General features: G+C 35.2%; 1 protein-coding gene across 4 annotated transcripts in view; it reads right to left on the bottom strand.

Moving 5' to 3' along the window:
* The window catches only part of LOC107696459 (voltage-dependent calcium channel subunit alpha-2/delta-2-like), a 214,030-nt gene that overhangs the window by 8,143 nt on the left and 190,073 nt on the right, over positions 1–15,814 (bottom strand). For 2 of the 4 annotated variants that reach the window (XM_016496797.1, XM_016496798.1), the window contains 12 exons: positions 15,148–15,222; positions 14,999–15,073; positions 14,793–14,864; positions 12,573–12,644; positions 12,415–12,476; positions 11,651–11,727; positions 6,238–6,298; positions 3,193–3,290; positions 2,237–2,327; positions 2,018–2,080; positions 1,793–1,896; positions 880–978 (listed from right to left, as the gene is read on the bottom strand). In XM_016496797.1, coding sequence (XP_016352283.1) covers positions 880–978; positions 1,793–1,896; positions 2,018–2,080; positions 2,237–2,327; positions 3,193–3,290; positions 6,238–6,298; positions 11,651–11,727; positions 12,415–12,476; positions 12,573–12,644; positions 14,793–14,864; positions 14,999–15,073; positions 15,148–15,222 — 949 coding nt within the window. Of the gene's footprint in view, positions 1–879; positions 979–1,792; positions 1,897–2,017; positions 2,081–2,236; positions 2,328–3,192; positions 3,291–6,237; positions 6,299–8,951; positions 9,665–11,650; positions 11,728–12,414; positions 12,477–12,572; positions 12,645–14,792; positions 14,865–14,998; positions 15,074–15,147; positions 15,223–15,814 lie in introns of those variants that run through there. The other 2 variants (XM_016496800.1, XM_016496799.1) reach the window with 2 other exon arrangements.

The following is a 15,814-nucleotide window of genomic DNA, read 5'->3' as shown; positions in this document are numbered from 1 at the left end:
TAAATTATATTGAATTATAATTATTATTTATACAAATAATTTTTTACATTATATATTTTTTCTTCATATTAAATATACTATTTTAATTACACTTTGCATTGTGAAAACACTGTCTCAAGAGACTATTATATGAGGGTAAAGAGTGTACATTTCCGACACGCGCTGTATGCGGTAGACCAATCATAACAGACTGGGCCATCTAACCAATCAGAGCAGAGTAGGCTCACGGAAAGGAGGGGTTTAGAGAGACTGAAACTTTAAACTGCTTCAGACAAATCATTTGAGAATTGCTGGAAAATGACGTGATATTAAATGCATATTTTGAGTAAACCTTATGTAAACCTATTGTAGGAGACTCCCAAAACAATATTAGGAACCTTAAAAATGGCATTATAGGGGCACTTTAACTTTGGTGACATATTTACATCGACATAATTCACCAGAGTTGACTTTTCAACAATGTTCAGAGCAGAATATGTCATTCTTCTAAAGCCCGATTCATAAAGCAGCACTTGTCTCTTCTAATCCACATGTCAGGTAATCCTGACGTAACAGGATGATCATGAGCTCACTGAAGAAGCGCAGCATATCACTGTCGATTTGAAAAGGTTTAAGTCAAAAATGGCAAAATGTCTCAGGATTTATTGTACTGAGAGAGATCAAGTATTCAAACACAGCTGTTGACTGTCTATTAGTTATGATGAATTTCTTAATTAAGCTATTGATTCATCATCTCAAATCCCACATTTGATCTCGCCTTTGTTTGCACACATAAGCTGTGCTATTTATCTGATTCAAAAGGCCTCCATGTGGACCCATGCAGAGGCAGACGTCTGCCTGTCCCTGAGTCACATACAGTGTGCGTGAAGTTGTATTTACCTGCAGGTTTGAGGTTTCTGATTCCTATGGTAATGTCCACTGCAGTGCTAACCAGAATACCAATGGTGTCGTTCTCTGGATTCAGTATGTCATCATTGGCTAGACAACATAAAACAAAAAAAGCAGTTAAATTATAAAATGAATGATATATTATAAATTATACTGTAATTGCTATTAAAAATTCTGACTGGATGAACTGAGTTTGAAGACATAGTAAATTAAAGAATGGAAGAGTTGTGTATTCTGCTTATTAATTATATTCTGCTTATGTGTAAATTCTGACTGGATGAACTGAGTTTGAAGACATAGTAAATTAAAGAATGGAAGAGTTGTGTATTCTGCTTATTAATTATATTCTGCTTATGTGTGTCTATGTGTGTGTATATATACAGTATATATATATATATATATATCAGAATATAATTAATAATATATAAATGTGTATTACATTTATAAATATATATAAACAAATAATCATAATAATAATAATTATTATTATTACATTAAAAATATAATTAATCAATTATATTTAAAATATAGCATATATTTGTTAATATACAAATATATATATAATATTAATTAAATTTGAACTATTTTTACTTTAAAGACAGTAAATTAATATATATATATATTTTCATTAACAAATAATCAATTATAATTATTATTAAATTTAAAAAGAATAATTTCAATATAATTTAGAATATAGTATAATACAGTATATTATATATACAATATTATAAATTATATTGAATTATAATTATTATTTATACAAATAATTTTTTACATTATATATTTTTTCTTCATATTAAATATACTATTTTAATTACACTTTGCATTGTGAAAACACTGTCTCAAGAGACTATTATATGAGGGTAAAGAGTGTACAGTCATCTGATGTGTGTTTCTCTCTCACCGGTGCGGTAGGGGGCTCTGAAGATGTAGCCCTTGTTGTCCAGACTGCGACGGTAATAACTAGCATTAAACGGCTCTGGATTTTCCTCCCAGGTCTCAGAGGCCCTGATTTACACACACACACGCACGCACACACACACACACGCACACACACACACCCACACTTTACCTTAGCAGCTATTTAAAACAACACAGTGACAAATACAGAAAAAAGAACCAGACTCACCTATTAGGGAAAACTCGAGTGACGCCTCCATCTGTGGCTGCAAAGACTGTTATAAAGCCATACCTAGAGCATCAGAACACACATATTCACTCACATTTATCACTAGCTCTAATGCAGGATATTTTGTGCTTGAGATTTTTAGGTTGATGCCTTATAAAGGTGTCAAGTCTATTAATGAATTGGAGGAATTTCAGTGGTTCTTCCTGAATATGAACGTACGTGTTGAGGTCCTTGTTCTGCCAGACTTTATCTACCAGCTCTTTAATGATGCCCGTGTCCAAGATCAGATTATGCAGCAAGAAATTGTCGCCTGTGTGGAATAATGATGATGACATTATGATATATGAGCTGATATCTTCATACAAGTTAGTTTTGAGTTCAAGAATGGTCAAAGAGAGATTCAGAATGTGAATTATGGTCAGTGTTATTATTATCTAAAACTGAAAATAATAAAAAAATATATATTTGTAAATGAAATACAGTCAAAATAAGTATTTGAATATAAAATGAAAAAGCTTAAACTTAAATAACTTTCTAAATTAGGAAGTTAGAAATGTTGCCTTGGCAACTAAATTAAATAAGCTGAAGTACTAAAATTAAAATGAAACAAAAATTGACAAAAAAACTAACTAAAAGTAATACAAATGACAAAAGCACATAAGAAAATTACTAAAACTTAAAAAAAAACAAAAAAAAAACCACTCAATATTAATAAACAGTATAAAAGTATACAAATAATTGCCTTGGCAACTAAATTAAATAAGCTGAAGTACTAAAATTAAAATGAAACAAAAATTGACAAAAAAACTAACTAAAAGTAATACAAATGACAAAAGCACATAAGAAAATGACTAAAACTTAAAAAAAAAACAAAAAAAAACCCACTCAATATTAATAAACAGTATAAAAGTATACAAATAATACTAATATAACACTGATTATTGGGGGTAGATACTTTAAGGTGGTCTCAGCTGGCCTTACAGCTCAGTGTTCGAGCTAAAACCGGCCAACAGACCTGTTTAGACCAGCAAGGCTGGTTTAAGATGTTCTTTTTAACAGGAACATATGATGTTTGGATAATGCTCAACCGACTGTACAATGAAAATTACGGCCAGAAAGTCCTTTAAAAGGGCGTTATGTTATTAAATAATTCACACAAGATCTGTGAGCCTCACATTGTTTGGAGTCCGGCGTGACCTTCTCCATCAGAGCGATGAAGTTGAGCAGGAACTCTGTGTTGTTGTTGGACAGCTCCAGGTCTTTGCAGTATTCCCTGAGGAAAACACACATCATTCCACACTGGAAAACTCTCTCTGATAAAGATTAACATCATAAACAGTTATATTATAGACTGCAAACCCTTAACAGACAGTGAGAATTTTTTACATTCATGTATACATCTTAAACACATAAAACACTACAATTACACACATAAAACATAACCGCACTGCAAAAAAATTATTCTTAACCAGTATCTTTGTCTGGTTTCCAGTAAAAATATCTAAACATCCTTGAAACAAGATAAATCCACATGAGAAGTAAAACTGCAGTGCATTTTGTCTAAAACACTGTAAAAATTAGTCAATGAAAGTATTTTAGAACATTTTACACAAAAAAAAACAAACACAATTTCAGTTTCTCTACTTCAAAATTTCATGTTTAATTCAATGTGTTAGTAATTATTAGTAAAATTTACTACCAATTTCTAAATGAAAATAGTTTCAAAGTAAATCCTACACCATTTTTTTTCACTTAATTCAACTTCAAGGCGCATTCTCTGAAAACAAGTCATAATTATTGCACTTTTTCTTTTCAGGGATGTTTAGACATTTTTACTGGAAAACATTACAAAGCTACTAACTAAGAACATGATTTTTGGAGTGTATATGCTTTAAAAACACAGAGAGAAAGATGATCATTCATAGACGCATGCACGTGAACTTCTCTAGATCCATGCAAACCAAAGTCAACCTTCCCCTTGATACTGCTGCCGTATGTAAGGAAGTGAGGAGAACGCCATGCACACACAGACACAGAGGAGCCGCGTGAGAGCTGCAGAGATGAGATGTGGAGAAGACATGAGGAGAATCTACTGAACGTCAGAAGATACTGATCCATGACAGCAGACGACAATGATTCAAACACAGAGTTTACTGCTCAGAGGTTGCGCTTTCATAGCATGGCTTTCAGATACGCTTCAAGTACGAACTCTATCTTTGTTTTTCTTTAAATTGTTTAAGAAATATATAATGTTGATGTACAGTTAGAGTACAGAGCTATAAAACTGAGCATAGCATAGAGGAACATTTGAGTTCATTCTAAAATTACAGTAATTGTAGACTTTGGAAAATCTAATCGCAATTTGAGACATTGTTGAGATCTCTTCTGAAGCTAAAGGAGACATATGTAAGATTAATGATGTCTTTTTCTCAGGTTAAAAATAGCAGTTTTTCAGGCTCAAAACAAGTTATGCTTCATTAGCAGCTGTAATTACCACAGAAAATATTATCAACTTGTTGCTCAAGTTTGTAAAAACAAACAAAAATCACATTTATAATAATATACGAACAATGGAAGTTTATCGTGCGAAGACATTACAATGCATTATAGGTTTTGCTACCATTGTAATTTACAACTATACTGTAAAAATAATTTTTCAAAATTGTAAATAAAAGCATGCTTCACTATTTCAGTGTTTCTACCTCAAATTTTAATGTTACTTGCCTTTTTTTTTATTATTTGTAAAATTTACTAGCAGTTGTTTCTACTTTAATTTTTTGTCAGTGTACTCATTTAACACAGTATTTAGAAGTATTTAATACAGCGCATTCTCCATCTGCAGAAACGGCATTAAACATAACTAGAAGAAATAAAATAAGAGTTTTAAGAAAGACACTTCTGAATGTCTGGCGCCATACAGTTCCACTGTAAGTGAAATAATGTACACATTTGCTTGTTTGTATAAACCGAGCAAAACTATTTTCTGTGGATAAACGTTTTACACTTTTAAAAACAAAGGTTACAAAATATATATATATATTTTTTTGCAGCAATGTCAAGGAATAGTTTACCCAAAAATGTTTCTTAATCCACACCACTCCAGTCCATCAATTAACATCTTGTTAAGTGAAAAGCTGCATTTTTGCAAGAAACAAATCCATCTTTGTTTTTTTTTTTTACTTCAAACTGTTGTTTCAGACTAAAATACCACAATCCATATTCCATAATAAAAACACTTCCTCCAGTGAACAAGTTGTCTCGTGTGAATCAGGAGAGAAACATGCATGGATCAAACACCATTTGCTAGCCAAAACAGTCCAAAACAGATCTAAACAAATATGTCAGTGGATTTTGATGTGAGAGGACAACAGGAGATGGACATTTTCACTTGAGGAAGCATTATTATGGATTATGGACTCGTATTTTGGCCAGAAGCAACGGTTTAAAGTTAAAACGACTTTATGATGGATTTTTTAATTTTTTTTATTTCTCAAAACATTAATTGCTGGACTGGAGTGGTGTGGATTACTTGTGGATTATTGTGATGTTTTTATCAGCTGTTTGGACTCTCATTCTGACGGCACCCATTCACTGCAGAGGATCCATTGGTGAGCAAGTGATGGAATGCTACATTTCTCCAAATCCGTTCCCAAGAAGAAACAAACTCATCTACATCTTTGATGGCCTGAGGGTGAGTACAGCAAATTTTAATTTTTGGGTGAACTATTCCTTTAAAGAACCATTTTTGGTTTCCCAAAGAACCTTTCAGTAAACATTCTAAAAAAGAACCATTTTTTTTCTTAGTATGAAGAACATTTTAAACATCCAAAGAACCCTTTTGTCCACTATAAAGAACTTTTTGGTGCATAGAAAGATTCCGTGGATGTTTCTTAATGGAACCATCAATGCCAATAAAGAACCTTTATTTTTAAGAGTGCACTTGTGATGAACCCAGAACAGTAAAAGCCTCCATTTGCTCTTAATGCTGTCTAGGAGATACAACTGAGATCTTATTAGGATTTCCTACGGGTGATGGCGAGGACTCTTGACAGACAAAACACAATAAATAAACACATTGACTTGGGTTAAAATGGAAAGACACGTTACGCACAGCACACACACACAGAGACTACAGTGACTACGGTATGTTGAAAAGGAAGTTAGAGATGGACGTATGCACGAAAACAGGAACGTGGCTTCAAGAAGTCACACAAAGCTACCTGGGGGCAATGAACACATGTCCCTCTGACTCAAAAGTGTTTGGCAGGAGAGACTCAAAATCTGCAACAGAAACGGGCAAGATTATCCAGGGGAAGCGGAGGACGGAGAACACAGGGAGGCTTCTGAGAAACAAATGAACATCAGCTGCTCTTCAAAAGGTGCAGGAACGCAGTGGGGGCGTTACCATAGCAACACTGAGGAATCATGGGGGTATACCAGCGTTAGCCACAATGGTGCCTTCAATGGAGTCGCACTGGCCGAAATAATGGCGTAATTTGGAAAGCAGACACTTTTAGCTTGATTCAAATTTCATCCGAATTTCATTCTTTTGCAAGTCGGAGAACTGGCTCGACCCTCGGGATACACACTGAGACGAAGCGAGTTCTCCGATGCCTTTCCCACGAACAGCGTGGAGTGCCGCTTTCGTTTTCAACAGGCATCAACATGGCCAACCGTTTAGCTGGGAGTGGGTGAGGCAGGGGTCCTGATGGAGGTGATCGCCCCTCAGACTGGCACCATGGAGCCGCTCCAGAGACTCAATCGGAGAAAGTGCCCAGCATTGTGGAGGGGAAGAGAGAGGGCAACCCAGTTTAATCTACTGCACATTATCCTGATGTTATTCCAGCATTCACCTTCATCACACTGTCCTGCATCATACCTGTTGAATGAGATGCAATACTTGTTGCTTAATTTCAGGGTGCTGATTCCAAAAATAGTGCCTGTTTTGCTACATCTGCGGGTGTTTTACTAAACCCAAACAGTGACAGAAAATTACAGATTTTGTGGAAAAGTTTGTTTTTTGTAAAGTTTTTTGACAAATTGTATTTGAACATACTTTTTCAAGTTGTAAGTTGAATGATACATTTTGAATACTTCTTTTTGTCATTAAAACCAAAACATCATTTGATATATATACTGTATATATATATATAGAGAGAGAGAGCGAGAGAGCGAGAGAGAGCATATATATACATTTAAAATTTGAAAAATCTTCTTTTTCTTATTTTCTAAATGTACATGATGGAAAGTGTTTATTGGTATTTTTGAATAATATTGGTAATAATAGCCCTTTTTGGTAATCAGCAGATTTTTTTTCAAGATGCAGGGCTGTTATTTTTATATTTTATGTCTTGATATTTCACAAATTGTGATGTAAAGCAAGCATTCAAGTAGCAATTAATCTGTATATACAGAATATATATGTATCCAATAAAACCCACAGCCACTGTTGTGCCCAGGTAGTTTTTCCCTCCACAATGTCTTGCACTTCCAGGTCAGGATATGTGAAGACATAGCAGAGCGTCTGTGGTGGCAGTCTGGGGGGTGATAGACGTACAGAGGGGTCAAGCTGATGAGAACAAGGGGTGTAAGAGGAGGACGACAAACAAACCGGGCGCTACCAAGCGCTCTTGTCACCAAAACAACAAGACAGGACCTAAAGGAGGCCATCTAGCAAATTCATCTGCAGCCTATTCCTGCCCATTCCATAACAAGAACTAGTGATTATATGAATAGTAAGAGACAACCTAAGGGAATAAACTGGCTGGCTAAACTAAAGGCAACAATACATGCACATACACATCTTTAAGTCTTTAAGTATTAGCCTGTATGGCAAACATTTCTGCTTAATCTTCAAGATTTAAAGGAAGAGTTTGGACAAAAATAAAAATTCAAGATAATTTATTCACCCTCTAACCTATGTGGTGCACAACAGGAGATGTTTTGGAGGATGTTCAAGCTGCTCTTTTCTCAGTGAAAGCATATACTGATCGGGGCACTGTTACTGTTAACTAAAACTAGTAGCCACATTTAAATCCAGCTTAAAAACTGTTTAGCTGTGCATTTACTGAATTACTACTGATTGCACTGTATCATCTAATGTGTTTTAAAAATAAATAAATAAATAAAATAAAACAATAAAAAATGAAATAAAACATAAATATTAGATGAAAAACAATTAACTGTAGTTTTAACTGAAGTACTAAAATTACTAAATCAAGAATTAATAAAAATGACAAAAGCACATAAAACTATAAAAAAATTTAAAAAATCATGAATATTAGATGAAAAACAATTAACTGAAATAAGTTTTAACTGAAGTACTAAAATTACTAAAAGTAAATTAAAGCTGAATAGAAATATTTAAAAACAAAAATGAATAAAAATGGCAAAAGCATATTAACAAAGTGACTAAAACTTAAAACTAAAATGAACACTGAAAATATAAAAATAAAAACGAATTCAAAATATTAAGAAATACTATAATAGTATATATGTAAATAATACTAAACTAACACTGATCAGGCAATTTCAGGCTTTAAAAAAGTACCATCATAGAGGTCCATGTGAATTTTGACTTATATTTCAAGGTTGTTGTTGCTTTTTTCTCCATATGATGCGTTCTGTGAGTAATAAATCAATTTTAAAATAACTGTTTATTGAAAATCTTTCAAAAATTGGGCGAATGATGATTTTGGTTGGTTCTTCGCGCAAAGATTTTATATTGGTTTAGAAGACTTGGATTATAGCACACAATAATAGACTTTTATAATACTTTATGGTGCTTTTTAATCTTTTTGGAGATCGACAGGCACTATATATTTTTGTTGAATGAAATAAAGCAGCATGAAAATTCTGCAAAAGTTATTTTGTGTTTAATGGAAAAAAGTCAGTCAAATGATTTTGGAACAAAATGAGGGAGAGTAAATGATGAGGGCAAAAATTTCAGAACAAACAGACAATGATATGCTACACTCAAAGTGCAATCATAACTTCTCAATAACGACCACAATAAGCTTGTATACCTGTACTACCGTAATACTAACTTGTACTACCGAAAGGCTAAAGTTTACTTTAGGGATGCTTTCAAACTAAATACTACATCTATATGACTAGAGTAGAGTAGGACGTCTACTAGCCGTGACAAATAACAACTGACAATTTCAACAGCAAATGCACCAATTTGAGGATTTAACACTGTCACTGAGGAAGAAAGAGGGGAGGAGGAGGAGGAGACAGATGGAGGAAAATATTCCCAAACATAATGGACACAGGGATCAGAAATACGTTTGACATGGAGAGAAAAATCATATTTTATTCTTCAGGAGATGCCAGGGAGAGACCTTAAACGTTTGTCCGAGCCGAGAGAGAAAGAGAGAGAGAGAGCTTGAAAAGGAGAAAAGAGAAAGATGTGGGTGTAGGCCGCAGCAAGAGGGTGAGTGGGTGAGTGAGAGAGTGAGGAAGAGGAGGAGAGAGAGGAAGAGGAGGGTCTTGAAGGCAAGGCGGGCAGGAGGAACAGAGGAGGCAAGCAGGCTGGAACGAGGTGGGCATCAGCGGGGAGTTCAGGACAAGGGTACGAGGAAGGAAGTAGAGTAACAAAGGTAGTGGACCAATATGGTGTATACTTGCCCTTGAATACTGATCCGTCTGAGGAGGAGAGAGCAGAAAAGAAACAGGGGGGACGGGTAAGGGGAGGAGGGGGGGGTCACAGACAATATTTTATTCAATGACTGTTTGAATAAAAATATTGTTTTTCTCAAAAGAAGGAAAATCAAGTCAGTCAAAACAGTAATGAACAACTGAGAACAGGAAACCAAAATGAATGACATGTCGCAAAGAATATATGCAACAAGTAGACGGAGGCAGTGAACGAACTCCATTAGGATGGAGATGAGGAGAGAACATCTGAGGACACGGGAGCAGAATCAGAACTAATGAACCTTCACCGTATGATGAAACATGGAGAAAAATAATGTGTCACAAAATGAGAATCACATATGCGCTAGGAAGAGAGGAACGCTTTGAAAGATAGAAAGAAAGAAAAAAAGAAAAAGAAAGAAAAAGAAAAACTACATTTAAAGCTAAGAGGAATGAAAGCATAAACCAAAGGAAACAAAAAATAAAATAAATGAAATAATGAACTACAGACTTAATGAAGGAATAAATAAATAAACAATAGAAAAATACACAAAAACAAACTAAATGTCAAACAAACAAAAAGGAACAAAACAACTGAAATAACAAACAAAATGCACAAAAGAATAAACTAAATATACCTGTATAAAAAACCCAACATCTAAAACCAAACAAAACAATGAATATAACAAGTGAAAGAACTAAAATTAGATTAAAGAACAAATTACAGAAAGAAAGAGAGGGAGAACTGAAAGAGATATAAATGAATCAAATGAAAAAGATCAAACAAAACACATTGAAGAATAAACAAAAGATGAAACAAACAAATAAGAGAGAATGAAAGATGAACAAAAACTAAACCAAGGAGGAATGAAATCAATACAATTGAAATGAAAAAAAAAAAGAACAAAAGAATGAACAGGTGAAAAATACACAAAAACAGACAAAGAAAAAGAATGAAAGAACAAACTAGGGATCAAATGAACAAGCAAAAAAGAACAAAAATGCAAGCAAAAGTGATTGATGAAAGATCGAATGAGCACCATCAAATGAAAACAGAAAAAACACAACTCAACAAGATCAAACAAAAGAACTAAAGAATGAATAAAACAGAAATAAAGAACAAATTAACCAAATGAAAGAGAACAAACAAAATATAAAACAAACAAGAGAGACTGACTAAAATCAACAAATGCAACTAAATACAACATATATATATATATATATATATATATATATATATATATAAATAAAAGCAATCAAAAAACAAGGAAAAAGAAGGAAAGAAAGGAAAACCAAAGGCGTTCCATCTCCCGTGCGGGACAATGACCTGTTAGGGGGCATTGTGGGATACTTTTTTCTTATTTATTGACTGATTCCAAAGCTGCCGGCAAACAATACAGCACAGTGAGCATCCACATGAATCAAAGCAAATAATAAACACGACTGAACACATAAAGCACACAGTGAAAAGCAAAAGCATGCCTCTTTTCACATCTCGCTAATGAAAACAAAAACACAAAACCTGTCCAGACAAAAGATGCTTCAGAATCGTCATTGTGAGAGAGAAGACGAGAGCATTTTTTTAAATGTTTCGGCAAAAGGAAAAATAATAGCACATGGTCACCATTATTTTCAACTCAGTAAACACAGTAAAACCACAGCTTTCACCTCTCTGGTTTTTAGTGAGGGTTTTTTCTTTGCATCCGTGCAGGGAAAGAAAAATCACCTCAGTACAGAACAGCATGAGGACAGGAGGGAAGAGGGAAGAGGTGGGGTGGGGTTTCACAGAAGAACACGTCCACTCTCACTTTCCCAGCGCTGAAACGCGACGTCGCTCGCCGGGAATCCACGCTCGGACCCGACGCTGCTGTGATGTCAGAGAAAGGGGAGGGGCTTCCGTTGATTGGACGAGAGGGGCGGGAGGGGGAACAGGAAGTCTCTTTGGGAAGAAAGAAAGGTAAGCAGGCTTCGCGTTAGCCTGCCCCTGGTACTTACACTGGACCTGGAGGATCTGGTCACTCAGGTTGGCCTTGATGTGGTTTTCACTGTAGGACGGCAGAACTAAACCAAGACTGCAAGGAAAGAAAGGAAGAATTTCAATATCTTTTGCATATGACCACATCTGGTGCTTTCTAGGATACAAACTAGCAACCAGTCACACTTTTTAAAGCAAGTGCATGATATGTGACAATGTTTTCTGAAAAAAATTAAGTGAGTTTATACTTAAAACAAGAAAAAGGGAAGGGAATACAAGATTATTTTTTTATTTTGCTGGCAGACAAATAATGATCTTTAAAAAAGCATCATATGACCCCTTTAAGTTAGAACTCAATTTTGATAAATTTTTCAGAAAACATTATATAACTTTGCTTCTTAAGTAAATGTATCTTGATTTAAGAATGTTTAGATATTTGTACTAAGAATGTTTAGATATTTGGAAAACAAGACAAAAATACTGAGTAAGAAAAAAATATTATATTCAGATATATATTCAAATACTGTTGTGCTGACAGCACAACATTATAAAATTAATATTTTTCTTTAATTCATTTGTAATATAAGTAACTGAGTAACTACTAACTAGACTTGCAACCAGTTATATTTAGGTAAGGCAAGTTTACTTATATAGCACATTTCATAAACAATGGCAACTTAAAGCACTTTATATCTTTACATTGACTATTAATTGAAAGCGATTGAAATCATTCATTTTAAAGTCATCAACAGAAATGCAGTATGAATGAGAGTGTCATATTGACCTGTAATCTGTGCCCTCTACTGGACTCCATATGTACGTCCTCTGGACCTCGTCAATGTAATGCTAAAAATACACACAGAAATAGCAGCACATTACCAACCAGCCGTAAGATCATCACACTGTATGCCATTATATTCAGTAAGAGGTCATGTGACTCACCTCATCCACAGACTTCACCAGTGTCTTGATTCTCCTCTGTCCTGCTTTGCCATCAATCATTTGACGGCGGATCTACAAAAAGATAAATACAAGATCCAGAATCAGAATCAGAAAGAGCTTTATTGTCAAGTGTGTTTGCACATACAAGGAATTTGTTCTGAAAGCTTCCAGTACACAGAGACAACAACAACAACACAGTTAATAAGAAAATACACATTTGTAACAGAAATAGACAAAATTTGTTGTGGTACATAGATGGAATAGAATAGAATTTACAATGTAGGGTAGTATTAAGTAAATAAAAGTGGTATTTGCACATCTTTTTATTGAACAGTAGGGGAGAACATTTAACTGTTCATGAGGTAGATTGCCTGGGGGAAGAAACTATTCTTGTGCCTGGCAGTCCTGGTGTTTGGTGCTCTGTAGCGCTGGCTAGATGGTAAAAGTTCAAAAAGAAGGTGGCTTGGATGAGAGTGATTCTCTGAGCCCTTTTCCTCACTCTGGATATTTACAGTTCATGAAGGGTGGGCAGGGGAGCACCAATAATCCCCTCAGCAGTCCGAATCGTCCTCTGTAGTTACTGAAGTGCACAGGACAGACTCAATGACGGCTGAGTGGAACTGTGTGAGCAGCTCCTGTGGCAGGTTGAACTTCCTCAGCTGGCGAAGGAAGTACAATCTCTGTCAATGTGATTGTCCCACTTCAGGTCCTGAGAGATGGTGGTGCCCAGGAACCTTAATGATTCTACTGCAGCCACAGTGCTGTTCATAATGGTGAGTGGAGGGAGTGCTTGGTTTCTCTTGAAGTCCACGATCATCTCCACTGTTTTGAACGTGTTCAGCTCCAGGTTGTTAAGACTGCACCAGACAGCCAGCTGCTCAACCTCGATTCTATATGCAGACTCATCACCGTCCTGGATGAGGCCGATGACTTTAGTGTCGTCTGCAAACTTCAGGAGCTTGAAAGTGGGGTCAATAGAGGTGCAGTCGTTGGTGTAGAGGGAGAAGAGCAGTGGGGAGAGGACACATCCCTGGGGGGCGCCATTGCTGATTGTGCGGCTGTTTGAAATGAATTTCCCCAGTCTCCCTAGCTGTTGCCTATCTGTCAGAAAGCTGGTGATCCATTGACAGATAGAGCTAGGAACAGAGAGCTGGGTTAGTTTGGTCTGGAGTGCTGGGATGATTGTATTGAAAGCTGAAATGAAGTCCACAAACAGGATCCTCACATAAGTCTCTGGTTTGTCTTGATGTTGTAGGATATAATGCAGTCCCACGTTGACTGCATCATCCACGGACCTGTTTGCTTGATAAGCAAACTGCAGGGGGTCCAGTAAGGGTGCAGTGATGTCCTTCAGAAAAGCCAACACCAGTCTCTCAAACGAGCTTATGACCACAGATGATAGGGCAACACGTCTATAGTCCTTAAGTTTATGTTACTTTATTTCATTATCCTTATTTAAAATGGCCTCATTGTATTACTAGATCAGATTACTATTTTGCAGTGTGTTCTTGGATTGTAAACACATTAAAGGGATTTAAACATGATTTAAAATCAAGCTGTGACGTTCTCAAGTCGCTGTAAAGTTTTCCAGGTACATACTGTTCAAAAGTTTGAGGTTGGTAAAAATGTTTGTGAAAGAAGTCTCTTCTGCTCGCCAAGGCTGCATTTATTTGATAAAAAATACAGTATAAACAGTAACATTTTGAAATATTATTACAATTTAAAATAACTTTTCTATTTAAATATATTGTAAAATGTAATTTATTTCTGTGATCAAAGCTGATTTTTCAGTGTCACATGATCCTTCAGAAATCATTCTAATATGCTATTTTTGCTGCTTAAGAAACATTTCTTATTATTACCAATGTAGAAAACAGTTGTGCTGCTTGATATTTTTGTGGAAACCATGATACATTTTTTAATATCAGGATTCTTTGATGAATAGAAAGTTCAAAAGAACAACATTTATTTGAAATAGACATTATACATGTCTTTACTGTCACTTTTGATCAATTTAATGCATCCTTGCTAAATAAAAGTATTCATTAAAAATTAAAGTAAGTGAATTGGGAATTTTGTTCCAAGACCCAAAAACGCTCTTCATCCAGAAGCACGTCCTACTTTGCTAAACCCGGCCATGTTGTTTGATGAGTAATTTAATGACATTTTAATAATGTATTTGGCACATTTGCAGGGAGAACTCGTTGTAGAGATGTTCACCTCCTCCTTGTTGCGGTCTGGAAGTTCAGCATCCAAGAAGTCCAATGTGACCGGCTCTCTGAAGTTAATGATCTACACAAATCCATTAGGAAAAAATTATTATTATGGTTACAGAGATGAACATGCATTTAAGAATGGAAGGTAGAAAAAGAAAATAACTACATTTTGGTCTAATTTTAAGGTCTACAAACTCAAATGCTTTTCACCTTAGGCTGTAGGTTGGGGTGCAGCAGCACATAGCCATTGGGATCTATGGCAAACGTGTAACCATTGGCTCCAAGCTGTGTACAGAGATGCAAATTAAAGACTGATGATCAAAAGAAAAGTGACAGAAAAAGTGATTTATTTCACTTACCTTATACCGCGGTGTGAGTTCTTTAATTTCATTGAGGGCGATGTCTACACCCATGACACCAAGAATCAACTGATTCTGCAACAAAGAAACCAACAGACTGTACAATAATACAATAAACGACCACAAGGGGGCAGAATTGATATCTGACAAAACTACAGGTAATATAACAGTCAAATCAAACAGTTAAAAACCAAACTGGATTAATGCCCGGAGAGTGAAATGTTTGTCAAACAAGCACATTTATAGATTTTGATGTTAAACATAATGTTGAGTTGTTGTATCATAGTTATCATTACCACTGTCAAAGTCTAAAAGAATATAGCTTTGGTAAGAAAGCATCTGCTAAGGACATAAATTGAAGAGCAAATAAAGCGAGAAGCGAATATGCCTCCAGGAAAAATAACCGATATGTGATGACGCGCAGTGTGTTGAATTATAATGTGCTCTGCATTTATCAGTCACACTGGCAGGACAGTTGATCATCTAATGGAAATATTACTCATATCAATGCACTAAAAAAAATGTGTGCAAACACTACTGATTCAATTCTGAACCATTCAGCCAAACAGACGATGTTAAAAATATAGTTTTACCTGGAAATATAAGTCATGGAAGTGATGGCAACTGCATTCAAGGCAATTATAATAAATAAATATTATATATATAT

The sequence above is a fragment of the Sinocyclocheilus anshuiensis genome, unplaced genomic scaffold (genome assembly GCF_001515605.1).
Source record: "Sinocyclocheilus anshuiensis isolate Anshui unplaced genomic scaffold, SAMN03320099.WGS_v1.1 scaffold522, whole genome shotgun sequence".
In the NCBI taxonomy this organism is placed as follows: Eukaryota; Metazoa; Chordata; class Actinopteri; order Cypriniformes; family Cyprinidae; genus Sinocyclocheilus; species Sinocyclocheilus anshuiensis.
The sequence above is the reverse complement of the archived record's forward strand: the minus strand, read 5'-3'. Positions and strand labels throughout refer to the sequence as shown.